This window comes from Oryctolagus cuniculus, chromosome 7 (assembly GCF_051225735.1).
Source record: "Oryctolagus cuniculus isolate XC-2025 breed Fujian yellow rabbit chromosome 7, ASM5122573v1, whole genome shotgun sequence".
NCBI classification, from domain to species: Eukaryota; Metazoa; Chordata; class Mammalia; order Lagomorpha; family Leporidae; genus Oryctolagus; species Oryctolagus cuniculus.
Genome location: NC_142873.1, coordinates 50,734,862 through 50,761,414, shown reverse-complemented (window position 1 = coordinate 50,761,414; position 26,553 = coordinate 50,734,862). Strand labels below are relative to the sequence as shown.

General features: G+C 42.4%; 1 protein-coding gene across 2 annotated transcripts in view; it reads left to right on the top strand.

Annotated features, from left to right (window-relative positions):
• The window catches only part of NOTCH2 (notch receptor 2), a 175,109-nt gene that overhangs the window by 132,170 nt on the left and 16,386 nt on the right, over positions 1-26,553 (top strand). For both annotated transcript variants that reach the window (XM_089300080.1, XM_089300081.1), the window contains 11 exons: positions 982-1,127; positions 2,803-2,916; positions 4,376-4,495; positions 4,922-5,074; positions 14,035-14,263; positions 15,018-15,219; positions 16,562-16,715; positions 17,109-17,293; positions 18,657-18,789; positions 23,202-23,438; positions 26,371-26,483. In XM_089300080.1, coding sequence (XP_089156206.1) covers positions 982-1,127; positions 2,803-2,916; positions 4,376-4,495; positions 4,922-5,074; positions 14,035-14,263; positions 15,018-15,219; positions 16,562-16,715; positions 17,109-17,293; positions 18,657-18,789; positions 23,202-23,438; positions 26,371-26,483 — 1,786 coding nt within the window. The remainder of the gene's footprint in view (positions 1-981; positions 1,128-2,802; positions 2,917-4,375; positions 4,496-4,921; positions 5,075-14,034; positions 14,264-15,017; positions 15,220-16,561; positions 16,716-17,108; positions 17,294-18,656; positions 18,790-23,201; positions 23,439-26,370; positions 26,484-26,553) is intronic.

The following is a 26,553-nucleotide window of genomic DNA, read 5'->3' as shown; positions in this document are numbered from 1 at the left end:
GAGTTCTGCAGAATGCTCTTGCCTTTGGTTGCTGTCACCTACTTAATCATAGCTCTGCTCTGTTCCATCACAACGCCAGTGTGGGTTCTCAAGAAGAGCTGGTTCAACCAACTCTAAACATCGCCCTGAGAGTGGTGTGATGTGTTAGTAATTTTCTAGAACCATAGAAAGTGACCATAGGCCCTAAAAGATGTTCTTATACTCTTGCTGTGTTTGCCATAGAAGAGAGCTTTGGAAACTGGCCTTTCCAAATTTCCAGCAGGTGATAGAATGAAGTATGTATTTAAAGGTAAATGGGTAATGAAATTATTTTCAAAAATGAATTAATCACTTTTGAGGCCCCTTACCCATCTACCTGTTTCGGATGAGAAAACTGTCATACCTGATGACTACATTCTAAGTGCTTAATGGTGTTCAGATTGGAGCTTACATATATATGTGAAGCACCTTCATTTTTATGCCTTTCTTGCTGAATACTCAAGGTGCTTCATGAGGCAAGGTTTCATGTCAGCATGAATGAGGCTTAAGATATCCCAACAGCTCTGAGTCTCTGCTGCTGATCTATTTTCTAGGTGTATATTTTGTACCAAAAACAAGTGATACTAAGGTTTGCTTTACCTTAGTTTTATGTATACTGCAATAGGTTGTGCAGATTTATCCATGTCAATGTTTTCTTTCAGACTAGCCCGATATATTTTAACATTCTTTACATGTGAAATTCCATTATGATTAATTTCACTAGCTACTTAGGGAAGCACATGTCTCTTCATTGGATATACCAGAAGGGTACACATGATTCACACCATGTGCAAGATGGTAGTAGTATATGGTAGTAGTAGTATATGTTCATAGAAGAGCAGAAATTAGATTAGCTTTCCAGGGAGCTCTGGCTTCTCATTTCTTTACCAACTTGTGCATTTCTCTCTATGACTCAGTTGTTCACTAATACGTTCCACTGTATAAAATTCTATCTTCTTTCAGATATAAGTGCCTCTGTGATGCAGGTTGGGTTGGTATCAACTGTGAAGTAGACAAAAATGAATGTCTTTCTAACCCATGCCAGAATGGAGGAACTTGTGACAATCTGGTGAATGGATACAGATGCACTTGCGAGAAGGGTTTTAAAGGTAAAAAGCAAAGTACATCTTCCTATAGTGGTTCTTTGTCTTATTGTTGCATGCATACTGCTCAACTCACTTGTTTGTTTCCCTTTCCTTTTTCTCATTCATTCATGCAGCAAACATATTGCACAATTAGTATTTGTAAGGCACATGGAGAATAAAAGCATTCATGGTTTCTACCTTTAGCCTAGCAGAGAGGTGAGCTGTTCAAACAATAATATTTAAGATGAGCAGTTAAAACTCCACTTACAAAGCTTGTGAAAAGTGTCAAGATTGTAAGCGTTTTGGCCTAGATGTGATGTCTGTGATAAATCAAATAGATTATGGAAGTAGACTGAAAATATGTCGCTCCCCGTCTTCGTGGAGGAACGACACTAAACCCTGCCTAGGCTTCATATCCGAGTCACAGCACCATTATGTCGCTCCCCGTCTTCGTGGAGGAACGACACAGGACCTGCGCTGTTCTTTCGTCTGCTCGGCCCTCCCCGGGTTTGCTGCTGGTTCTTCCCGGGTTGGCTACCGTCCCTCCACCTCCGTGGAGGGACGGTCCCCCTGCCACTTCCCCACTTCCGCAGGGGAGCGGCACACCGCCAGCCGGCTCTCTCGGGGGCTGCACAGGTGTTCCTTTAGATAGATGTTCCTGGTGCATGTTGTCTCTCTCCTCCTTTATAGTCCTCTTCCACCAATCCCAACTCTGCTACCCACACGCCGAGTACGCTGCTCTCCTCCAATCAGGAGCAGCTCCTGCAGCTTGTCAAGTTGGTGACCTGTTTCAGATAGCAAGAATCCATGTGTTCAACAACCTTTTTTACATATTGAGATATTCTTAAATGCTTAACTGCCAATGATTTTCCGAAAAAATGCACACCAGTGGGAATTGTATACAAAAAAAATTATGTCACTGTTTTAGCATCAATTTTCTCATAGAAACTCATGAGAGGGAAATGTATGGGCAGATATTTTATGTTTGGACCCATCTAACCACTGATTCTTTGATTTCTCTTACTCAAAAATTGTGCCTGGCTATTTATACATCAATGTCTTTTAGATATTCAATATTTGAGTATCTGAAAATCTTTTGCTACTATATGTTAGTCATCAGTTTTCTGATAAATCATGTTACATTTACAAAGAAACTTGTAAGTTTAAAAGCACTTTTCTTTCTTTATCTCAATGGGATTTTTTTATCAATAGCAAAATGAAAATAAAAATGTAAAGTTTAAAGTCATATGCCCCTAGAATCAGGAAAAAACAGCTTTGTAGCTTAAGGGAGTTCCACATAGATGGTAGAGACTGGGCGTGTGAAAGAGTGGGCGCAGTCAGGGGATTTGATTAATGTATTCAGAAACATTAGCCCTTTTTCTGACCAGAAACATTGTACACAAAGGACTTCTGTTTAGTTGCAGCAACAGCTTTTCACCCTTAATGAACTTATTATTGGAAGACTACTTATATTTGGAGGTGTGTTAGGCTTTCAGACCATTCGAATAGACTGTTCTTCCATTCATTGTGTGATTGATTGGCTGCTGTCATTCATTGACTGTATGTTAGGGTCTTGTGGCTGAAACAAATGAACAAGAGTTCAGTTTCCTACTGCCAGGAGCATTCAGTAGTCATTGAGATGAGGAGGCTGACAGATGGCTTCACTCTCTGCTTGGGTTTTCCCCTCTTCTGTCTCCAGGCTATAACTGCCAGGTGAATATTGATGAATGTGCTTCAAATCCGTGCCTGAACCAAGGAACCTGCTTTGATGACATAAGTGGCTACACTTGCCACTGTGTTCTACCCTACACAGGTAGGTGCTTCAGGTGCCAGCAGGGACCTTGTCTGGTCAGTGCCTGCGTCTGAGTCTCAGTGCCCACGTCTGTAGGGAGTGATGCAGCTCTGAGGAGTCACTCCCTGGTTGCCCTTCCTGTCCTCACTGACTGGACCCTGAATGTTCAGAAGACACTGTGCATCCCAAGGCGCAAGTGATGGGGTAACTCATATGCTTTCTTAATGGTGATATTTAAAATGTTTCTTTTCCAAGTATATCTATGGCTGGAACCTGATTAGTAAATTCGGAGAGTTTAGTCCATCATTTGCATGGATTCTGTGTTTCCATGTCCTGGCACCATCAATCTTAGTTTCAGTAACACAACAGCCATTTATTGGTAATTTATTATGTGCCTGGTATTTTGTACACCTTGGGTTATTTATTCTAGTACTCAGTAATTCTATGATGTCAGAGTGTCTGTTGCTATTTTATACATGAGGAACCTGAGGCAAAGGGAACTTTAAAAGGTAAGTGGTAGATGGAGGATTTGCCCATGAGTCTCTTCTGAATTCCATCTTTTTTCCTCCTTGTAACTTGACATCCAGTGTCCTGCTGATAGGTGTAAAAGGAAACAGGTTACCTGGCAATCAGAGTTGCTGTGGTTTCCCCTCTCTCATGGGCTTTCTGTTCAGCCCATTCCTCTGGAGCAGATCAGCAGAGGTGGCAGGAGCTGGAGGCCATGCTGGTGCATGGTGAAGGTGCATCTGTGTAGCTGAGCTCCTGAGTATCTGAATCCTAGTTTTGGTGGTACAGAAACTAGCACACTTGAGTAATACAGGTGTCCAGTCCAAGTAACTGCTCATGGTAGTAACGGTGGTGAGAGAAGCCCTGGAAATAAGGACTTTGTGGCCATTTTTTCATTTATTCTAAAAAAATCCTCTGTAAGTTACATACTATCTGAATTCCTTTTTTTTTAATTAAAAAAAATTTATTTATTTATTTGAGAGGCAGAGAAAAAGTCTTCCATCTGCTGGTTCACTCCCCAACTGCCTGCAATGGCTGGAGCTGCACCGATCTGAAGCCTGGAGCTTTTTCTGGGTCTCCCACAAGGGTGCCAGAGCCCAAGGACTTGAGCCATCTTCTACTGCTTTCCCAGGCCATAGCAGAGAGCTGGGTTGGAAGTGGAGCAGCTGAGACTCGAACCATCGCCCATATGGGATGCTGGCACTGCAGGCAGCGGCTTTACCCACTACGCTTCAGCGCCGGCCCCCTGAATTCCCTTTTTATTTATGAAGAATGCACACAGAAAATAAATAACTTGCCCAAGGTCACAGAGTTGGTCACATTAGAGTCAAAAGTGAGAGGATCATGGGTGTCTGATTCCAAGGCTATCCGCTGCTTTAAACTTCAATTCTGAGAACGTCTCAGAATACAATTTGGGGACATGTTCATTTCCTTGGCTGATTCTCTGTCGTAAACTCTGTCATTTGCTTTCCAGGCAATAATTGTCAGACTGTCTTGGCTCCCTGTTCCCCAAACCCTTGCGAGAACGGTGCTGTTTGCAAAGAGGCACCAGACTTTGAGAGTTACACCTGCGTGTGTGCTCCTGGCTGGCAAGGTAACAGCAAGGGGTGGGGAGGCAAGAACTTTCAACAGAGTGGTCAGATGATTGCGTGGCTGGGAGGCCCTGGTGCTCTGAGGCCTGCTTATCCTTGTCAAGAACACAGGCTTTGCACAGGAGCTGCCTACTACAATGGCTCCAAAAGCTTTTCCATTGGTCATGTCTTTGGGGCCCCCTAGCGGCTGAAAGACTCCAACCCGAGAGTCTCAACCCATTATGTTCTTTCTATGGGGAATTTTTAGCACTTTGGCAGCAAAAGTATCTAGGGGACAAAAAAGTCTTCCTAGGAGCTCCTGAAGCAGGACACTAATCAGGATGTCCTTGGATTAGCCCCACCCACCGAAGCTAAGCTCATGCTCCATATAAACTTCTGTAGGAATCAGCCTCTCAAGACTAGGTGGTTCACTGGCCCTGTGTTTCTAGGTCAGCGGTGTACAATTGACATTGACGAGTGCGTCTCCAAGCCCTGCCTGAACCATGGTCTCTGCCACAACACCCAGGGCAGCTACATGTGCGAGTGTCCTCCAGGCTTCAGTGGGATGGACTGTGAAGAGGACATCGACGACTGCCTTGCCAGTGAGTAGCCAGCCAGCTGCTCTGCCTTGAGGGGCGGGAGAGCTCATGGGGGCTGCTGTCTCAGCCAATTTAGGCCATACCAGTCCTTTATGGCTTATCTTCTACACTAGTATTTTTTTATTTTTTTAAGTTTTTTTTTATTATTTTCTTGAGAGAGAGAGTTACAGAGAGAGAGGAAGTCACAGGAAGAAAGGGCTTCCATCCACTGCCCAAACAGCCGCAATGGCTGGAGCTGAAAGCCAGGAGCTCTTCGGGTCTCCCATGGAGCTGCAGGGGCTCAAGCATTTGGGCCATCTACTGCTGCTTTCACAGGCCATAGCAGAGAGCTGGATTGGAAGAAGAGCAGCCAGGACTCGAACCCTTGCCCATATGGGATGCCAGTGCCGTAGGCAGAGGCTTAGCCCACTACACCATAGCATCCACCCCTACATTAGTAATTTTAAAAATATTTATTTATTTATTTAAAGACCGAGTAAGAGAGAGAGAGAGATGATGATGACCAACCAGTTGGGTTTTTTCTAGCTTGGAGGGTATTATAAATAAAGCTGCTATGAATGAGTCTTTGTGTGGACATGGATTTCATTTTTTTGAATAAGCACATAGGACTGAAATGAGTGAGTCAGATGGTAAGTGTACATACCTTTAAATTGCCAAAATGTTTTCCAAGGTGGCGGTACCATTTCCATTCCCACCAGAGTTGTGTGAATACTCCAGTTGACCTGCTTGCTCAGGAGCACTTGGTATCATCCATCATTTATTTCTAGCTCTTCTAACGGAGTTTAAATTTATATTATACTCTATACTGATGATGTGTGGCATTTTTAAAAAATATTTATTTATTTATTTATTTATTTGAAAGAGTTACACAGAGAGAGGAGAGGCAGAGAGAGAGAGAAGAGAGAAAGATAGAGGTCTTCCATCGATGATTCACTCCCCAGTTGGCCGCAATGGCCGCAACTGCGCCAATCCGAAGCCAGGAGCCAGGAGCTTCCTCCGGGTCTCTCATGTGGGTGCAGGGGCCCAAGCACTTGGGCCATCTTCTACTGCTTTCCCAGGCCACAGCAGAGAGCTGGATTGGAAGAGGAACAGCTGAGACTCGAACCGGCGCCCATATGGGATGCCAGCGCTTCAGACCAAGGCGTTAATTAACCTGCTGAGCAACAGTGCCAGCCCCATGTAGCATATTTTCATGTGTTCTTTTCCCATCACTGTGTTGTCTTTGGTGAAATGTGTACTCAAATTGTTGAAAGGGTCCTTTATATTCTAGTTGTGAATTCTTTGTCAGATACTTGCCTTACAACTTTTTCCTCACTATGTGTAGCCTTTCTTTTGATCTTCTTTTGAAGAAGAGGGTTTTAATATTGATGAAATCCAGTGTACTGATATTTTTCTTTTTATGAGGAGTCTTCAGAAAGCTCATGGAAAATGAGTATTACAAAAAAAGCTGCAAGGATTTCAAAGTTGTTTTTGCAGCAGAATAAACTTATCTTTTAATTCTGCCTTTTTACAAACTTTGAAAACCCCTTGTAGTCTCCATGTATCTTGTCTAACAAATCTTCACCTAATCCAAAGTCATCGTATATCTCCAAGTTTTCTTCTAAAAGTTTTTTACTTTTAGCTCTTACTCATAGGTCTACTATCAATTTTGAGTTAATTTTTACGTGTAATATGAGTGTAAAATCAAAATAATTTTGTTTGGTAGCTGTACTAAAATACACTTACTATTTGTTCTAGATTTCTAGGTTAGGTGTTTTTTTTTTAAAGATTTTTTTTATTTATTTGAAAGAGTTACAGAGAGAGGTAGAGACAGAGAGAGAGGTCTTCCATCTGCTGGTTCACTCCCCAGATGACCACAAGGTGGGGCGGGGTGGGGGGGAAGCTCAGCTTCGAGCCGAGAGCCAGGAGCTTCTTCCAGGTCTTCCACGTGGGTGCATGGGCCCAAGGACTTGAACCATCTTCCACTGCTTTCCCAGGCCATAGCAGAGAGCTGGATCAGAAGAGGAGCAGCCGGGACTAGAATAGGCACCCATATGGGATGCCAGCGCTTCAGGCCAGGGCTTTAACCTGCTGTGCCACAACACCAGCCCCCTAGGTTAGATTTTAAATTAGCTTTCTAGGACTTTTTTCAGATACAATCATCTCTCTCTCTCTCTTTTTTTTTTTTTTTTTTTTTTAAGATTTATTTATTTTAAATTCAGAGATACACAGAGAGAGAAGGAGAGGCAGAGAGAGAAGTCTTCTATCTGCTGGTTCACTCTCCAGTTGGCCGCAACAACTGGAGCTGCACCAATCTGAAGCCAGGAGCCAGGAGATTCCTCTGGGTCTCCCATACGGGTGCACGGGCCCAAGCACTTGGGCCATATTCTACTGCCTTCCCAGGCCATAGCAGAGAGCTGGATCAGAAGTGGAGCAGCCGGGATATGAACCAGCATCATATGGGATGCTTGTGGCACTGCAGGTGCAGGTGGCGGCTTTACTCGCTGCATCACAGTGCCAGCCCCATACAGTCATCTCTTAATATAGACAACTTTTGTCCCCTTTCTGTCTTTCTGTCTGTGTCTGTCAGTCTTTCTGTCTGTCTGTCTTGTCTTTCTGTCTTTCTTGTCTTTCTTTCTGTCTGTCTTTCTTTCTACAGGCAGAGTGGACAGTGAGAGAGAGACACAGAGAGAAAGGTCTTCTTTTACCGTTGGTTTACCCTCCAATGACCTCTGTGGCTGGCGCGCTGCGGCCAGCACACCGCGCTGATCTGAAGCCAGGAGCCAAGTGCTTCTCCTGGTCTCCCATGTGGGTGCCCAGCCCAAGCACTTGGGCCATCCTCCACTGCCTTCCTGGGCCACAGCAGAGAGCTGGCCTGGAAGAGGGGCAACCAGGACAGAATCCGGCGCCCCGACTGGGACTAGAACCCAGGGTGCCGGCACCACAGGCGGAGGATTAGCCTAGTGAGCCACGGCGCCGGCCTGTCCTTTTTATTTCTTTCTCAAACTACATGTCATCTACTTATTTTTTTTCTAGAATTATTGTATTGACTAAGACCTTATGGTAAATGCATATGTGGTAAGAGAGGCTAGTCTTGCCTTGTTTTTGACCTCAGGGGAAAAGCATTTCAGATTTCACCATTAAAATGATGTTACCTGTAGGTTTTTCATAGATATCCTCAATCAAATCGATGCCTTGTACTTAGGATTTACTGAGAGTGTTTTCATTTCTTTTTGTAATGAATGAATGAATGCTGATTTTTTTTTCAAATGATTTCTCTGTTGAGGTGGTGATAAATGTTAACATCATATTATCCCTTTGTTATGGTATATTACCCATTCTAGATATTATTGGATTTAATTTGCCAAAATTTTGTTAAGAACATTTTATCTCTGTTCTTGAGAGAGATTGTTCTTCAGTTTTCTTATACTGTGTGTCTGGTTTTGATAGGAGGGCAGTGGTGGCCTCAGAACAAATTGGGACATATTTCTTTCTCTTTTGTTTTTTGAATGACTTTGTGTGTAATTGAAATATATTTCTTCTGAATATCTAGACATGAAAACTTCTTTCTGGGAAAGTGTTTAATATAAATGTAATTTTTCTAGTGCAGTAGCTCTAGACAAGCTATCTGGTTTTTATTGAGCTTTGCTAATGTGTCTCTTTCAAACAATTAGTCCCATTGTCAAATTTACTGGCATAGAGTCATTCATATTCCATTATTGTACAGTAAGCATTTTATTTATTTCTATTTTATTTGAAAGGGAGAGAAAGAGAGATCTTCTGTCCATCGGATCACTCCTCAAATGCCTGCAACATCTAGGGCTAGGCCAGGCCAAGGTCAGGAGCCAGGAACTCATCCAGTTCTCCCATGTGGATGGCAGCACCCAAATAGTTGAGCTATCATCCAGTGAACTTTTGCAGGAAATTGGATAGGAATCAGTGTAGCCAGGCACTCATTATGGCATGTAGGCATCCCGAGCAACAGCTTAACCTCTGTGCCCAATGCCTGTGCTCTCCCTACTTATTATTCTTTTAATGTCTATAATATCTGTTATGCTTTTCTTTCTCTTGCTTCTAATATTTTGTCTCCTCTATCTGTAAGACAGAAGAATATTTTGCTGGATTTTTTTTAGTATTTGTAAATGTTATTATTAATTCAAATAGGTTAATTATTGAGGTCTTCCATATCATCCCTGATTTTCTTTATTTTTTTTTTTTTAGATTTTTTTTAAAGATTTTATTTATTTATTTGAGAGTTTGAGTTACAGACAGTGAGAAGGAGAAACAGAGGGAAAGATCTTCCATCTGCTGGTTCACTCCCCAAATGGCCACCACAGCTGGAGCTGCACCGATCCGAAGCCAGGAGCCAGGAGCTTCCTCCAGGTCTCCCACATGGGTGCAGGGGCCCAAGGACTTGGGCCATCTTCCACTGCTTTCCCAGGCCACAGCAAAGAGCTGGACTGGAAGTGGAGCAGCCGGGATTAGAACAAGTTGCCCATATGGGATGCTGGCGCCTCAGGCCAGGGCATTAACCCACTGTGCCACAGCGCCCGGCCCCTTTTAGATTTATTTATTTATTTATTTATTTGAGAGGTAGAATTATAGAAAGAGAAGAGAGGGAGAGACAGGAAAGTCTTTCATCCTCTGGCCACAACAGCTAAAGCTGGGCAGATCTGAAGCCAGGAGCTTCTTCCAGGTCTTCCATGTGGGTACAGGTGCCCAAGTACTTGGGCCATCTTCCACTGCTTTCCCAGGCCATTAGCAGAGAGCTGGATCAGAAGAGGAGGAGCTGGTACACGAACCAGCACCCATATGGGATGCTGGTGCCGCAGGCGGAGACTTAGCCTACTATGCCACAGCACCGGCCCCATCCTCCCTGATTTTCTGTGTACTTGTTCTATCAATTATTCATAGAAAGAGATTGAAATCTTCTAAAATCATTGTATATTTGTCTTTTTCTCTTGCAAACTCTGGTAATTTCTGTTTAATAGTTAGGTATTTTGAAGCTCTGATACAAAACCTGTAAACATTTAGGACTGTCATGTCCTCTTGAAGAATTGACCTCTTTATCATTATGAAACAACCTTTTTTAACTTTGTCATGTTCCTTGCTCTGAAGTCTGCTTTGCCTGAGATCAATATAGCTACTCTAGCTTTCTTTTGATTATCATTAGCATGTATTTTTTTTTCATCTTTTATATTTGGCCAATCTGTGTGTCTAAAATGTGGTAGGCAATATCATAGTATTGAGGTGTTTAGACTGTTTTAGCTTCATATAATTTTTATCTGGCTGGATTCAAATTTGTCATCTTTTGATTTGTTTTGTCTATGTTATTTTCTTCCCTATTTCAGAATAGTTGAGTACTTTTGTGCTTATATTTTAGTCACTTGCATGTGAGCTGTATCTTTCTTCAGTGATTATGGTAGGGCTTAGAGTATTCATCTTTCACTCATTATAATCTGCCTTCACCTCCTTTAGAGTACAGTAGCCTTTAACACTATTTTTGTTTCTATACTCCTCCTGGCCACTGTTCTGAAGTCTTCTATTTTCTTACATATTTATAATTCTTATTCATTATTTTATGTAAATTTTATTTTCCATCACATACCATTTTCCTTCTGTCTGAAGAAATTCCTCGAGCATTTTATGTAGTCCTTGTCTCCTGATGGTGAATTCGTTCTGCTTTTCTCTCCCTGAAAAGGTTTTCATTTTGCCCTAGTTTTCAAAGATATTTGCACAGAATTCCTCACTGGCTTCCAGCACTTTAAAGTTGTCGTGTTGTTTTCTGGCTTCTGTCATTTCTGAAAAGAAATCTGCTCTAATTCTTTTTGTTTCCTCAGATGTAATTTTCTCTTTTACAGCTACTGTTAAGATACTCTCATTTCTCCCAATTTTTAGCAGCTTGATTATGATGCCTATTATTGTAGTGTTCTTCCTGTTTCTTCTGTTTTGTTCTTCTTCACTGATATTTTTGGATACATATTTGGAAAATAGTCAACCATTGTCTGGAAAATTTCAAGTTTTTTTTTTTCCAGAATTTCTTCCTACTTCACAATGTGCATTTACATCTGTTAAGCTTTTGGAGTTGTCTCTCTGGTCACTGTGTGTGTGTGCATGCGCACACACACACATGCACACGTGCATGCATGTATGTGTTTGATTTTAGATTATTTTATCTGGCTATATTTTGAATTTCACAAGTTGTTTTCTCTGTAGTTTGTTATTTGCAGTTCATCCCATCCAGTATGCTTTTCCCTCAGATACTGTAATTTTAATCTCTAAAATCGTGCTTTGATTCACTTTATAACTTTATCTCTGTTGTGTTTATGCTTTCTTTCCCTTCTTGATTATATGTGCTGTAACTCTTTTATAGTTGACAATAGTTTTATCATCCTTCTTTGAGTGTTTCTATTTATGATTTTTCTCCTCATTGAGCAGTGTATGTCCTTGCTTCCATGCTTGCCTGGTAATTTTTGATTGGATGCCAGATGTTACCAGTTTTACGTTGTTCCATACTGGCTCTGTTCAGGGATTCAGTTATTCAGTAAAGATCCTTTTGAGTCTTTACTTCAAAATTAGGAAGATGGATCCAGAACAGCATTTAGTCTACAGCTAACATGGCGCTCTCTCTCTCTCTCTCTCGCTCTCTCTCTCTCTCTCTCTCTCTCTCTCTCTTTTTTTTTTTTCTTCTTTAATTTGACAGATAGAGTTAGAGAGAAAGGTTTTCCTTCTGTTGGTTCACTCCCCAAATGGCTGCCACGGCCAGAGCTACGCCAGTCAGAAGCCAGGAGCCAGATGCTTCTTCCTGGTCTCCCACATGGGTGCAGGCGCCCAAACACCTGGGCCATCCTCCACTGCCCTCCCTGGCCACAGCAGAGAGCTGGACTGGAAGAGGAGCAACTGGGACTAGAACCCGGCGCCCATACGGGATGCTGGTGCCGCAGGCAGAGGATTAACCAAGTGAGCCGTGGTGCCGGCCCCCCTAAGACGGTACTCTCTTGGAACTCTACTTAATGATGTACATGGTTTTTCATTCTGACTGAATGAAGATGAGCTATGCTCAACCCCATAGAAAGTCCAGGAATTGGGCCGGCACCATGGCTCACTAGGCTAATCCTCCACCTGTGGCGCTGGCACCCCAGGTTCTAGTCCCAGTTGGGGCGCCACGTACTAGTCCCGGTTGCTCCTCTTCCAGTCCAGCTCTCTGCTATGGCCCGGGAGTGCAGTGGAGGATGGCCCAAGTGCTTGGGCCCTGCACCCCATGGGAGACCAGGAGAAGCACCTGGCTCCTGCCTTCGGAACAGCGCGGTGTGCCGGTCACAGCATGCTGGCTGCGGCGGCCATTGGAGGGTGTACCAACGGCAAAGGAAGACCTTTCTCTCTGTGTCTCTCACACTGTCCACTCTGCCTGTTAAAAAAAAATTTAAAAAAAAAAGAATAATGGAACTTTAATTCATATATATATATAATTTCAGGTCACAATATAGAGGGCACCAAGTTTGGTATCAGCACCAATATATTTAATACTTAGTTTCAACCTTCAGGAGACTCACAATGTAATGGGAAGAAATACATGTACCCAAAAGTCTTTATATTATGTGACAGATAGTGAAGAAGATATGTCTCAGATCAGTTGAGGGAAAAATTTAGGGAATGGTCAGCTCCATTCTCCTATTAATTAAATTGCCTGTCAAAATATTAAGTTTTTTTAAGATTTATTTATTTGAAAGGCAGACTTAAAGACAGGCAGAGGCAGAGAGAAAGTCTTCCATCTGCTGGTTCACTCCCCAAATGGCCCCAATGTCCAGAGTTGTGCCAGTCCAAAGAAGAGCCTCCTCTGGGTCTCCCACAGGGGTGCAGGGGCCCAAGGACTTGGGCCATCTTCCACTGCTTTCCCAGGCCATAGCAGAGAGCTGGATTGCAAGTAGAGCAGCCATGTCTCAAATTGGCGTCCATATGGGATGCTGGTACTTCAGGCTCCAGCCCCAAAATACTAAGTATTTAAAACATTTGGTATGAAATGGGACTGGCAGTATTGACCATGAATTTAAAAACAGTCAGTAAGTTAGGGTGAATTGCCTGAAAAATGCCATGGAAATTAATTTGGCTGGACATTGTGGTTAAAATAGAATAAAAGTATTTTTTTTCTGGTCCAACAGAGACTACAGATGAGCTTTAGAATGGAATTAGTTTAACAAATTAATAAATTGTATTAAATATCCCTGGAATAAAATAGTAGCCACATTACCAATTAGATTAGTGTTTCATTTTCTTTTTACATTTATGATTTGTCCTTGCAATTATATTTAAAGGTCCTGAAGGGTAATAACTATGTCTTGTTTTTCTTGTTCTAAATTGTTTGCCATTGGTGCTATGGAGGGTCATGGTATGATTGTGTAGCTCAGAATTTATTTATTTATTAATAAGTATGAGTGGAAATTGTTCTAAGAGTAAGCTAGGTAATATTTTCAAAATTTTTGGAAGTCTTGTTTCCTAAGGTTGCCTAAATCTATAACAAGAAAGAGAAGTAGTGGGAAAAGAGAGAGAGGAACCAGGATGATTAACTTTCACAATATTCCTGAAACAAAGTGAATATATTCTATCCTCTACCACCACACACACCTGTTGAAAGTATAGATTGACATTCCTGGTGTTCTCTGTGTTGGGTCTCATATTTGATTTGTGATTTGTGGGTTACCAATGTAAGTTTTGTGATTCTATTATTTTTTCTAAAACTGTTAGTGGTGATATAGATGAAAGTTATCCCAATTACCAAAATAGCATAAAAGTCTCAGGAAAGTGTTATTTAATGTATTTTCATAAATGAAGGAGTCAGAACAAAATAGACCTAAAGAGGTCAAACACAAAGGATCAGTATTGTGCTGCCCTGAGTATTCTTTAGTTCATCAGATTATTCACATTTTTGAGTCCAAGATGAAACCAGCGCTGCTCTTCCAAACTCTAATTCTTGCCTGATGGCTTAGATCCTTGCCAGAATGGAGGTTCCTGTATGGATAGAGTGAATACTTTCTCCTGCCTCTGCCTTCCGGGCTTCATTGGGGATAAGTGCCAAACTGACATGAATGAGTGTCTGAGTGAACCGTGTAAGAATGGAGGAACCTGCTCCGACTACGTCAACAGCTACACCTGCAAGTGTCAGGCAGGATTCGATGGAGTCCACTGTGAGAACAACATTGACGAGTGCACCGAGAGGTGAGTAGCCCATACACTCCAGACATCGACAGATTATGGGAAAATGATGATAGGGCAGGAAACTTCAGTGCACGAGGCTGGAATTGTGAGACAGGGATGAAACATTCACTTGGGTCCTACTCCAAAATCGTCTCCCATTGTCCAGTCCCTGATTCCTGATGGACAAAGATCAGAGGCTGAAAACTTAGTGGATGAATCATCATTTGTTTTCTTGCTTAAGGAACAGAAAGAACTATAATTCTGTTCTGTTGTTCCCTTGGTCATTTCAGCTGATATTTGATCTGCAAGTCCCTATTTGAGGATGTGTTAGCACTCTTAATTTTGGGGATGTGTATTTCATTTCTTTTCACTATATTATGGACATATTTATTCTGTTTCTCTTTCATAAAGAAATCTGTAGTTAAAAGCTATTTATTTAGCACTTATCATTTAAATTAAACTGACTTAAATCAAATTTGTAGAAATTCATGGAAGAACTTGGTAAAAACCAAGAAAACTCTGCTTTCTCTAGGAATCTGTAATAAGCTCAGCCTTTCAAATACTCTTAAACTTTGGTTGTAGAAAGGAAGTTGGCGCTCAGGGCTTCTGGTACCCAGACTTTTGGAAGAAAGTAAAATGTACTATGCAGAGGAGTTTGGAATGCTGAGGAGTATTCAGGTCCAATATCTAAGATTCAGAAACCATACTTTTAAAATAGCAGGTTGGAGGAACCCAGATTTCAGAGATAATGGTGCTCTCCCTGTTTGCTCCTTAGCTCCTGTTTCAATGGTGGCACGTGTGTTGATGGAATCAACTCCTTCTCTTGCCTGTGCCCCGTGGGTTTCACTGGTCCCTTCTGCCTCCACGAGATCAATGAATGCAACTCTCATCCATGCTTGAACGAGGGAACTTGTGTTGATGGCCTGGGCACCTATCGCTGCACCTGCCCCCTGGGCTATACAGGGAAAAACTGTCAGGTAAGTAAATTCCTTTCCATTCAGCTCCCCAGAGAAGCCAAGCATTATACCTGTCCCCTTTCCAAGTAGAATAAGCCCCTTCTAAAAGAAAAATTGTGACTCGTGGGTATTTTTAAGATAAATCTGGGTAATTTCATAATTAGTGTTCCCAAAATGTTAATCTTGGCAATATGACATGAATTTAAAAAGCAAAAGACTGTTAAAAGAGGCAAATCAAGAACTGCAGGGGAATATGTGTGTGTGAATAGACAGACAGATATGTTTTACACTGGAAACCTGGCAGAGGAGAGACCAAGTCAAATCTTTATAGGTCAGATGCAATATCTACAAGGAAATAATAATAATCATCATGTCACACAATGTTGTAACACTCTGGAAACTACTCATGCATCTTTTAAATTGAAATTTATCAAAGCATATTTTGATAGAAGGAAGGAGCCCTCATAGACAACCAGTCTAATCTTTTCATTTCATGGAAGAAGAAACTGAGCCCCAGGAAGGCGAAGTAACTCTTTCAAGGTTGCATCCAAAGAGCATTGCATTTCATTTTATGCTCTCTCGCCTCTTTTAACCGTAAGAGGATAACAGAAATCCAAAGAAATAGGAATACGTGGGAAAATTTAACATGACATTATAGGGTGCACGTTGGTAAGGCTTTGGCTGCACATGCTATGGAGCTTATTTCTGATTCTGTGGATCTGAGGAGCATTCTCACAATGTGGACTGGACATACTGATCTTCCGCCTCCACGGGCCCTTTCTTCAGCCAGCAGTCTGTGTTGTGATTGTAGCCTTCCTTTCCCAGGGGCTCAGGCCATTCTGTGTGAATTACAACAGTGAAGGTGCACTCTGCCTCCTGTTTTTCATAAGCTTGATTTTGTCCCCTTCAAAATAAGCTCTCTGACAGTTTTTAGTTTATTAACAGGCTTTTATTCCCATTCACCACTGGCAGATATGGGGATTTCTCACCCAGGACAAGCACAGGGAGCATGGATCTGTCTGATTGATAGTTTAACCTTTTCTAGTCCTGTAGGTAGCCATGCATGTCTACAGCATAGGGAATATGTGATCATGTCTTCAGTGTTAGAAATAATGCACTGAGTTTCTACAAAGTCTTAAAGTATTTAAGTAAGAACTTCTTAAATAGCAGTGCTAAGAGGAATTAGATTATATAAAAATGATGACATACACCTCATAACATTGGATCTAATTTAGGGCTTGGCTGGAGGCTCTCAAAAAAAATTAATGTGCTTTCCTTTGATTTCCTGTCATACAATGGCATTATTTTCATTGTTTCTGGTCCATGTATTTTGATGTGTGTACACTCCTGCCTCTTGTTTCAGACCCTTGTAAACCTCTGCAGTCGGTCTCCATGTAAAAACAAAGGAACTTGTGTACAGGAGAAAGCAGAATCCCGGTGCCTGTGTCCATCTGGATGGGCCGGTGCTTACTGTGACGTGCCTAGTGTCTCCTGCAGCATAGCAGCCCTCCGCAGAGGTGAGCTCTGCCCTCTTGACCTCAAGAGTCATTCCCTGAAATCTCGACTGACCAGTGACATTTGAGGACAGGCATTGTTATTGAGGGATGGGAGGGAAGAGTACATACTAGCAGATGGGCAAAACTGGAGAAAGAACCCAAGACAGAAGGTGAAAGGGCAGACAGACAGGGATTCCAAAATGAAAGATATTTGAAATGAAACTCAGACAGCCTTCTGCTTCTGGGGCTTGGATATTATCAAAACAGATCTGGTACTGAGCACTGTAAGAAATTAAACACGAATAATGCTTGATGTGCCAACCAGCTTAGATTCACTCACTCATTAGTTGGGCTAAACCTGCCTTGTGCCATGTGTTCTTCTCTGATACCTGTTTCCCCCACGGGATTTCCCAGGTGTGTCTGTTGCCCACTTATGCCAGCACTCAGGCGTCTGTATCGATGCTGGGAGCACACACCACTGCCAGTGCCCCCTGGGCTACACTGGGAGCTACTGTGAGGAGCAGCTTGACGAGTGTGCATCGAATCCCTGCCAGCATGGCGCCACCTGCAGCGACTTCATTGGTGGATACAGATGTGAGGTGAGGGAGATGAGGCAGGTTGTACAGCTGTTTTGTGTATTGAACTTGGCTGCTTGGGTCTTTTGTTTCCAGTTTATAGATTTCCACCATTCACCATCGTAGTGCTTACCAGTCATTTTCTTTCAGCTTTGCTGTGAAATAAGTTAACATGGCCCTAGAAGGATTTTAGTAAGGGTCTGGAACCATCCCCCCTCCACAGGCTTGCTTCCAGGATTTAAAGCCAACAGCCCCTCCCCTCCAAATGCCTATCACAGGCCCACCCAGTGTAGTGGTCCCTGAAACTTCTTTGATTGGCAGCTGATAGGAGAAGCCACTTTGAGGACTGTCCCTTTAGCCCATGTCACCTTTGTATAGTCATTGGTCAACTAAGAATTCTGTCGTGTTGCTCAGCCTGTTCCACATAGCACCATGGGAACTGTTCCATGTGTATCTTCACAGCACACTGGGACCCCTAAAAGCTCGAAAGCCTTCCAGCGTCAGATTCAAAATTTCACACATGTAATTGTTTTAAAGGTAACCCAAAGAAGCAGAAAATTTTTGCATGTCTTGCAAAACTACCAAACGTCTGCTAGCCGTGGGTACAGTAAACCCTGGGACTGTAAAGAGGCCCCTAAAGAAGCTGCTCTTGGGAGCTCTCTGACCCAGAGAATTCTGCTGCTAGGCTTCTGAATGACATTATGTAGACCATTAAGTTCCCTCCCATATCCCCTTATCTCCCGGAGTTCTTGCTTACCTCTCCTCACTTTCCACCCCATTTGGACAGTTTAATGCTATGAGGGACTTCCCCTATGTGCAACCCTGTCAAAGTATTGCCCAAATAAAGCTACCTCATAAAGGTAATATCTTTGTCCTTAATCTGTCCTGAAATCCTTCCAGCCCCTACATATACCACAGGCAGTGAACTCCACCTGCCTCTGCCCCTACCCCTATCTCTACCAGTTTCTCACACATACATGCAGTTTCCGGAACCTGGAGATCAATAATTGTGGTGCCTTTGCCCCCACTCACACGTACCATTTGACTGAGTCATAGGGTCCTCTTCACATAAAAAGGAATTGCAGACTTTAAAGATGAGTAAATCTATCCACGAGAGGAACAAAATTTTACAAAGGGGTCATATCTGAAATACCCCTCAGCATTTTCAGCCCTTTCTTTCCCTTTAAGTGGCTTTGTCAGCTGGAAGGGAGAACGATAAAGGCCGGTAAGTTGCAGGTTGACCCTGTACAGGATGATTAGCAGAGTGTGGTGATCTAGAGATTCATGTACAAGCTAAATGGGGAAGGGGTAGGGTCACAGTAACATCCACAGTCACTTGCTGTCATCATCTGGAAACATTTCTTGCCTTTTTGCTTCCTCCTGGAAGTGTTTTCCAGGGTATCAGGGTGTCAATTGTGAATACGAAGTGGATGAGTGCCAGAATCAGCCATGCCAGAATGGAGGCACCTGCATTGACCTTGTGAACCACTTCAAATGCTCCTGCCCACCAGGCACTCGAGGTATGAAACCAGTCTTACCCATCCTCCAGCCAGGATATTCTCTAAGTTATAAATGCATTGTTAGTATTGAGCAGATTTTTTACAATTAAAGACATTAAGACTAGCTTCATTCTTGGTCATTCAAACCATTTTATTCTCTCATCTCTTAAGACCCGTCATGTAGTCTGATTCACGTTCTCAGTTCTTTCTGGTTGTTTGATATCTTAGTTTCCATGAAACACAGACTGTGGAGCTGATATAACATTGCAGCCAAATTTGCCTGGTTAGGCAGATTGCTTGATTCTTGAATTGAAAGCAACTAATGGCCACATGAGTAACTAATTCTCAGTTACCTACTTTTGGATCTTTTAAATTAGGCAGATCTTGCTTCCATAAGTTGGGGGAATGAATGAAGTGAAAGCACTTGCTGCAACCATGAGCCCAGGGGAGTAGGCTGATGGTGCAGGGCTGCCCCTTCATAATTGCACTGAAGTCTAGTGAGAAGCAACCCTCGGCCATGAAAGGTTGAGCCATCATTCTGCTCTGTGCATCGCCAGTGCCTCCATACAACTTCCTAAAAACAGCACTATGTGTTGTTTATTAGAAAAGAACAAGTTATGATGGTGTCAGTTCTGAACAACCTGTGAAAAGCCTTGCACAGTTGTGGAAGTTCATTCTCCTCAGTGTCAATGCAAGAAAAGTATTTGTGTTGCTGTAGACTTTTGTGTCAGTGCATTATGAGTGCATTCTGAGAGTCTGCCTTCCTAGAGGTTGGGATTTGGCTGAATTAGAAAAATAACCCACCAGGAAGATAGTTATTATAGAATGAAATTAAAAAGGAAGAGAAAACTAAGGGTTTAAATATTTGAAGATTTTTGTGAAAAGGAGTTGTTCTCTATTCTAAAAATCAGTGATTGAAAGGTAAGTGGAAGGTACTTCCAATTTAGTATTAGTTTGTCCTTCGAATTACTATACTGGTTAGAACAAGCTACATTTCTGGTGGTAGCTAATTAAACTTCACATCTCAGAGCTTTACACAAAGACAGTTTGTCACTCTTATAAAGTCTGATTATGTGTTGGGCTACCTTTCTCTGTGTTTTAGAGAAGCAGTTTAAACACTTGGCCTCCAAGGCTTATATTGCAGGGGAAGACAGACTTGAGGGGTTGTGCAGCACCTTTTGCTACTTTAGTGTGGGAATGACCACACATCACTGTCACTCACAGTCCATTGTCCAGAATCACTGAATGATTACACACGTGACTTCAAGGGTGGCTGGAAAAAGTGAGAGACTCTTGAGTATTCACTGAACTCTAAAATTACACCACTAACTTTATGAATTACCCATGTCTAGCCTTTGAATCATTTAATAAGGAAACAGTTTCCATCTCTTCCAGCCATTTGTTAAGGATAGCTTTGACTAATAGTTATTCTATTATTATGTAGTCATTTTCCTTTAGCACTTTGAATATATCATCACACTTTCTCAGCTCCATGGTTTTTAATGAGAAGTCAGCTGTTAATCTTACTGAGGCACCTTTGTATATGATAAATCACTCCTTTCTTGAGGCTTTCAAATTTCCCTGTCTTTGCCTTTGGCAGTTTGATTATGTTGTATGTAGGTGTGGTTCTATTGAATTTATGTAAGTTAGAATTCGTTGAATTACTACATGATGTGTGCTTGTTTAGATATGTGGAACAGTGTTTATTTACCTTGGCTTAACTTCTCTGGCCATTATGGAACATTCCCAGAGACTCTGAAGTCCCATAACCTCATTGTGGGAGTTACCACAATGTTTATTTTATTGTTACTCTCCTGAGCTTTGGCTCCTGGGTGGGTACACTAGGAGGCCCCCAGTTTAAGAGCTAACTGTAAGCTCTCTGCCTGTCCCTGGTACACTGCTTTAGGCTGAGGTTGAGCTCATTCTTATTTGAATAGGTCTGTTCATTACAGGTGGTTCCATTCTAATGGAAAGATAGGCATTTATGCTCATTGTACTAATAGTCCATAAATATTAAATATTCTGTGAGCCTTGGAGCACATACTGGTTTTGTTTGTTTTTACTTACCTGTTTTCAATTTCATTTGTGACTAAGTAATAAATTAAATATGGATAGGCCGGCGCCGCGGCTCACTAGGCTAATCCTCCGCCTAGCGGCGCCGGCACACCGGGTTCTAGTCCCGGTCGGGGCGCCGGATTCTGTCCCGGTTGCCCCTCTTCCAGGCCAGCCCTCTGCTGTGGCCAGGGAGTGCAGTGGAGGATGGCCCAGGTGCTTGGGCCCTGCACCCCATGGGAGACCAGGAAAAGCACCTGGCTCCTGGCTCCTGCCATCGGATCAGCGCGGTGCGCCGGCCGCAGCGCGCCGACCGCGGCGGCCATTGGAGGGTGAACCAACGGCAAAGGAAGACCTTTCTCTCTGTCTCTCTCTCTCACTGTCCACTCTGCCTGTCAAAAAAAAAAAATAAATAAAAATAAAAAAAAAAAAATTAAATATGGATATATATATATATACACACACATGGACTGAATATATCTGTGTGTGTATATATATATAAAGAAAAAGCTTTTTAATATAGTAGAAGATTTCTTATCATTCCCATTTTTCTCTCCCCACACAGTTTTCCTTCTCCCACCACTGTTAGCTTCCTGTGTATATTTTAGTTTTTTTTAAATACAGTTTTCAAACTTTATTTAGAAGGCAAGCACAAAAATATTTTTTTATCTATTCTACTTTTTACCTTTTTACTTTGATAAAGAATATTAGACACATTCTTTTGCACTTGATTTTTGGAAATATTTCCACATCAAGGTACAGAACTTCTTTGACCTTTTTGATAGTTGCAGAATTCCCTTTTATGAGAATTAGTATTTCACTGTAAAATATGCCCTAGTGATAGACATTTGGACTACGTTGCAAATACATAAATATATTAGTAGAATAACTTTTCAGATATAATGACAGAATCATATATGTGCATCTGTAATTGTAATAAATATTGCCGAATTGCATTATATCTCCATACCAGCTTCTTTTCAATGTGGGTGAACATATTCTCATGAGTTTTCCTGTGGTTTTTTTGTTCATATCTGTGCTCCTTTCCCTCTTTTATGTTGGTGATCTTAGTATTTTATAGAAATTAGCTGTCGTGTTACAGAATGTAAATATCTCCCCCGTATATTGTTATATTTTGATTTTTTTAATGTATTTTTATTCATTTGAAAGACAGGGGGAGAGACAGACAGACAGAGAGAATGAATGAGAATGATATCCATAGTTTACTTTCCAAATGCTTGCCAACAGTGAGGCTGCGCTAGGCCAAACCCAAGAGCCAGGAGCTCAATCAGGGTCTCTGGGGGGTGGCAGGGACCCAACTTCTGTTTTAGTTACTAAGGATCTTCTTCATGTTTTTCTGTTCATGGTTATAGTTAATTTTTCCTTAGAAATCCTGTTCGTATTTTTTTACTGGGGTTGCATTAGTTTGATGAATTTAATATAGAGAAAACTGACATGCTTATGATGAGGCATCTTCCCTCATATCATGGTATGTATTTCCGTTTATTCAGACTCCTGGATGTATTGTCTTCATATTGGGTAGCCTATTTCTTGCTAAGATTATCCTAGGTATATTATCTTTTGCAATTGTCAGTAAAAATGAGCATTTCAGCTTCTTTGTTTTCATTTTCAGTAGCTTTGCTTTTATTAATGTAGACTACAGTGCAAGTGGCAAAAATTCAACACTGTTTTATAACTTCTTGAATTAGTCAAGAATCATTTTCTCGAATAATCATTGATCTCTTTCTAAATAATGTTCACAAATAAAATATTATACATTAAAAAAGAATTTTCACAGATTTTTATACTGGATGGCTCATTTATATCTACAATACATTAATTGTGTTCTGTTTTAACGAAAGTAACCTCTGAACTCTCAGCAGGATTTTCCTGTTTCTTTCAAATAAAAAGTGTTGGTACATTTATACTGTTTTACAGACTAAGTCACTGACTGTAACATTTAAAACTGTCACTCAAAATTCAGCTCTAGTTCTTGGGCCAATATTTTTACAATATTTTATATAGCTTTCATCTATATATTTACATCTTTTTCAAACTGTTTCATACTTGAACTAAAATGGACAAATCAATAAAAAATTACTAGGTGTCTCTTAAGCTCCAGTTTCCTTGTGTTCAAGTTGGGATAGATTTGTGGTGTCTCCTTCATAAGGGCAGTTTTGTTGGGTTGTGTGTGGGAGTGCATACTCTTCCCTTTGCTCATCCTGCCCACAGGAGAGTGGCAGCTGTCACGGGCGGGTTCCAGTACAGATGGAGGAGTGTAGTCCCATTCATTGGGAAAGGCCAACAAGGGTAGCTCTTGCTTTGAAAAGCGGTGTTTGAAGGATTTTCATAACTCTCTGTTTCTCCTCTCTTTCCTCCAGGCCTGCTTTGTGAAGAGAACATTGATGACTGCGCTGGGGGGCCCCACTGCCTTAATGGTGGTCAGTGTGTAGATCGGATTGGGGGCTACAGTTGTCGCTGCTTGCCTGGCTTCGCTGGGGAGCGGTGTGAGGGGGACATCAATGAGTGCCTCTCCAGCCCCTGCAGCTCTGAGGGCAGCCTGGACTGCATCCAGCTCACCAACAACTACCTATGTGTCTGCCGCAGCGCCTTCACCGGTGAGAGCCTCTCAGCCTCCTGGCCACTCCGTCTGGAGGGCGCGTTAGTGACCCACCCTGGACCCAAGTGAAGCTTTGCTTATATGCAGAAAACTAGACTAGCTTAATTTAAGGGCCCAGGTTTTCCCCTTGTTTTGTGCTCTGTGCGTGTTATAATCAGTCTCCACGTTTAGTTTTTCCTGAGAGCTTCTTTCTCTTTTGTGGTACATTGATTATAATGTGGTATAGCAGTGTATTAAAAAATAGATGGCTTGGAATAGTTGAGCAAAATAACATTTTTTTGATTGGTAAAATACACAAAACAGTTTGCCATCGTAACCATTTTTAAGCATAAGGTTCTATGGCATTGAGTACATTAATATTATAGGGCTACTATCACCACCATCCATCCACAGAACTCTTTCCATCTGAGCAAAGATGACATTTTGTTTTCAGGAACCTTAGTCTAGCTCTAGCTTCCTTTGAGATGTAGTGACTCGCGACTGGATAGTTGGTGCCACTGAGAAGAAGGTGATCGCTCTGCTCTGGGACCCAGAGAAGCACAGGACATGCTCAGACACCCAAGGGGAGCAGGTCCAGACTGAGAAGTGTGTAACCAAATGTCAGTTGATAAGAGCGTGAGCTAGAAAGCCGAGCCTCAGTCCTGTTCTGCTGTGTTCTGTTCTTAAGCTGCTTTTTCATGACAGGGTGTGAAGAGTACCACGCCCTGCTCCAGAAGCTTTATCACAGGCACTTACCAGTCCCTTTTGGAGAAGGACAGCATGGTGACATTTTAAGACTAAAATAGTTGCTGGTATCTAGATATGGCAGGATCATCCCATACTCAGAATTGAAGTCTGTGTGAAATTTCCTGGAGTTTGCAGTTGTATTTCTTTTTTTTAACATTTACTTTTATTTATTTGAAAGTCAGAGTCATAGAGAGGGCGGGAGACACACACACATACAGGGATCTTCCATCCACTGGCTCACTCCCCAAAGGGCTACAAATAGCCAGGGCTGAGCCAGGCTGAACCCAGGAGCCTGGAACTCCATCTGGGTCTCCCATGTTAGTGGCAGGAGTCCAGAAACTTGCACTATCATCGGCTTCCTTCCTGGGTAAATTAACAGGGAACTAGATTGGAAGTGGAGCAGCCAGGACTTGAACGTGGCTCTCACATGGGATGCCTGTGTTGCAGGCAGTGCCTTAACCCACTGTTCCACAGCATCGGCTGGCCCCTGTAATTGTATTCCTTGCTCTAAGGTATGATCAGGTTCCTTGAGAATCAGATTTGGACTGCAGTTGTGTGTTTATTAACAATGCAGCAAATGGACTCTGCTGCATGCTAAACCCATCTGTAGCTTGCCTGCCTCCCAGTTCCAATTTCAAAGATCTGCATTTTAAGAATGTTAAGACTTTTTTTAATTCTCCTTTTTTTTTTTTTTTTTTAAGATTTATTTATTTGTTGGAAAGGCAGAGTTACAGAGACAAAGGCAGAGAGAGAGAGATTCTATTTGCTGGTTCACTCTCCAAATTGTTGCCTCGGCTATAGCTGGGCCATTCTGAAGCCAGGAGCCAGCAGCTTCCTCCAGGTCTCCCACATGGGTGCTGGGCTCCAAGGACTTGGACCATCTTCCACTGCTTTCCCAGGTGCATTAGCAGGGAGCTGGATCAGAAACAGAATAGACTAGACTCAAACCAGTGCCCATATGGGATTGGGATGCCTGCACTGCAGGCAGCAGTTATACCTGCTCTGCCACAGTGCTGACCCTGAATATTAGGGTTTTACCAAAAAAAAGGAGGTATTTTGCAATCTGATCACTACCTGGAGGAACATTCACTGAATGAACATCAAGCCTGTTGAGTTATTATGGAACAGAAGGCATACGGACAATCTGTCTACAGCCTCTCGTTGGCTCTGGTGTTCTTGGGAAGCCAGAGAAGCAAAGCTGGCTCCTGTTTCATTGTCTCTGAGGGACCCTTCATCTGGAAACATGGATAGGCACTAACAGAGGAAAAGGGCAGTAGGAGAAGGAAGGGATGAACCCACCTGTAGTTGGTGTCCTACAGCCAGGAAGTTGCTTGTGTTAGTTCCATGGTGGTGGATGAGAAGAATCCATGACCACAGGGATGGCTGTCCTTGCGAGATGCTGTTGCTGACAGTGAGGGCCTGCCAGTCCCCTGGGCTTGTGTTCTAGGAATGCCCATTCTTGGTTAGCAGCTGTGGCTAGATTGAGCAGACATTTGTAATTCTGCTTCTTTATTATAAGTGGCCAAAAATGTCACAGTGTATTTTTGTTGCTTTTGTAAAGCTGTTTCTTCTATTTATAAGTGACTGCAGGCCACATGGGGCCTGTCTCTGCTGTGCAGAGGGCCCAGCTGAGCCTCGTGTCTCCCTCGTGATCCCACTGTCATGGTACTGTGGCCTCTGGACGTCTTCTACTTTAGAACTGCATCTAGAGAAAAGTGACTCTGGGAGAATTAAGATGTGTTTTCTAGAAAGACAGCATAGTATGGAAACTCTCCATAAACTGCCAATTGTCACCTAGATAGATGGGCGAGTTATGACTGCCCTGTGAAGTAGATGGTGTTAGCAGAGTGTGAGGAACTGTGTGTTAATCTGATTCCTCCAACCTCTGAAAAAGATGAGGTGTGGTTTTTCTTTCTTTTTGCAGTACCCTAATTGGATTAGCGTTACTTTTTGCAGGCTTTTCATTTTGTCAACTGACTTGGGGATGTGTTGACTGCATGGGCGAGGCAGATGAGGGAGCTGGTTGGAGCCTGCGAAGGGCCAAGTGTGTCAAGGTCCAGAGCGTGTCTTCATCTTCCCACATTTCTGAGTTCACAGAGCCCTGGCTCCATCCTGGTCTTGGATTCCTCCAGTGGGCTTCTGTTCAGGAAACTTGCAGTTACTACTGCTGCCTTTTAAAACCGCTTTTTATTCTCTGCCCCAAGGCCGTCACTGTGAAACCTTTGTGGATGTGTGTCCCCAGATGCCTTGCATGAACGGAGGCACCTGTGCTGTGGCCAGCAACATGCCTGATGGCTTCATTTGTCGCTGTCCCCCGGTAAGTGCCCTGCCACTGATTGAAGGGACACAGCCTCTTGCATACAACCTGTGACAGAAATGACCTGAAA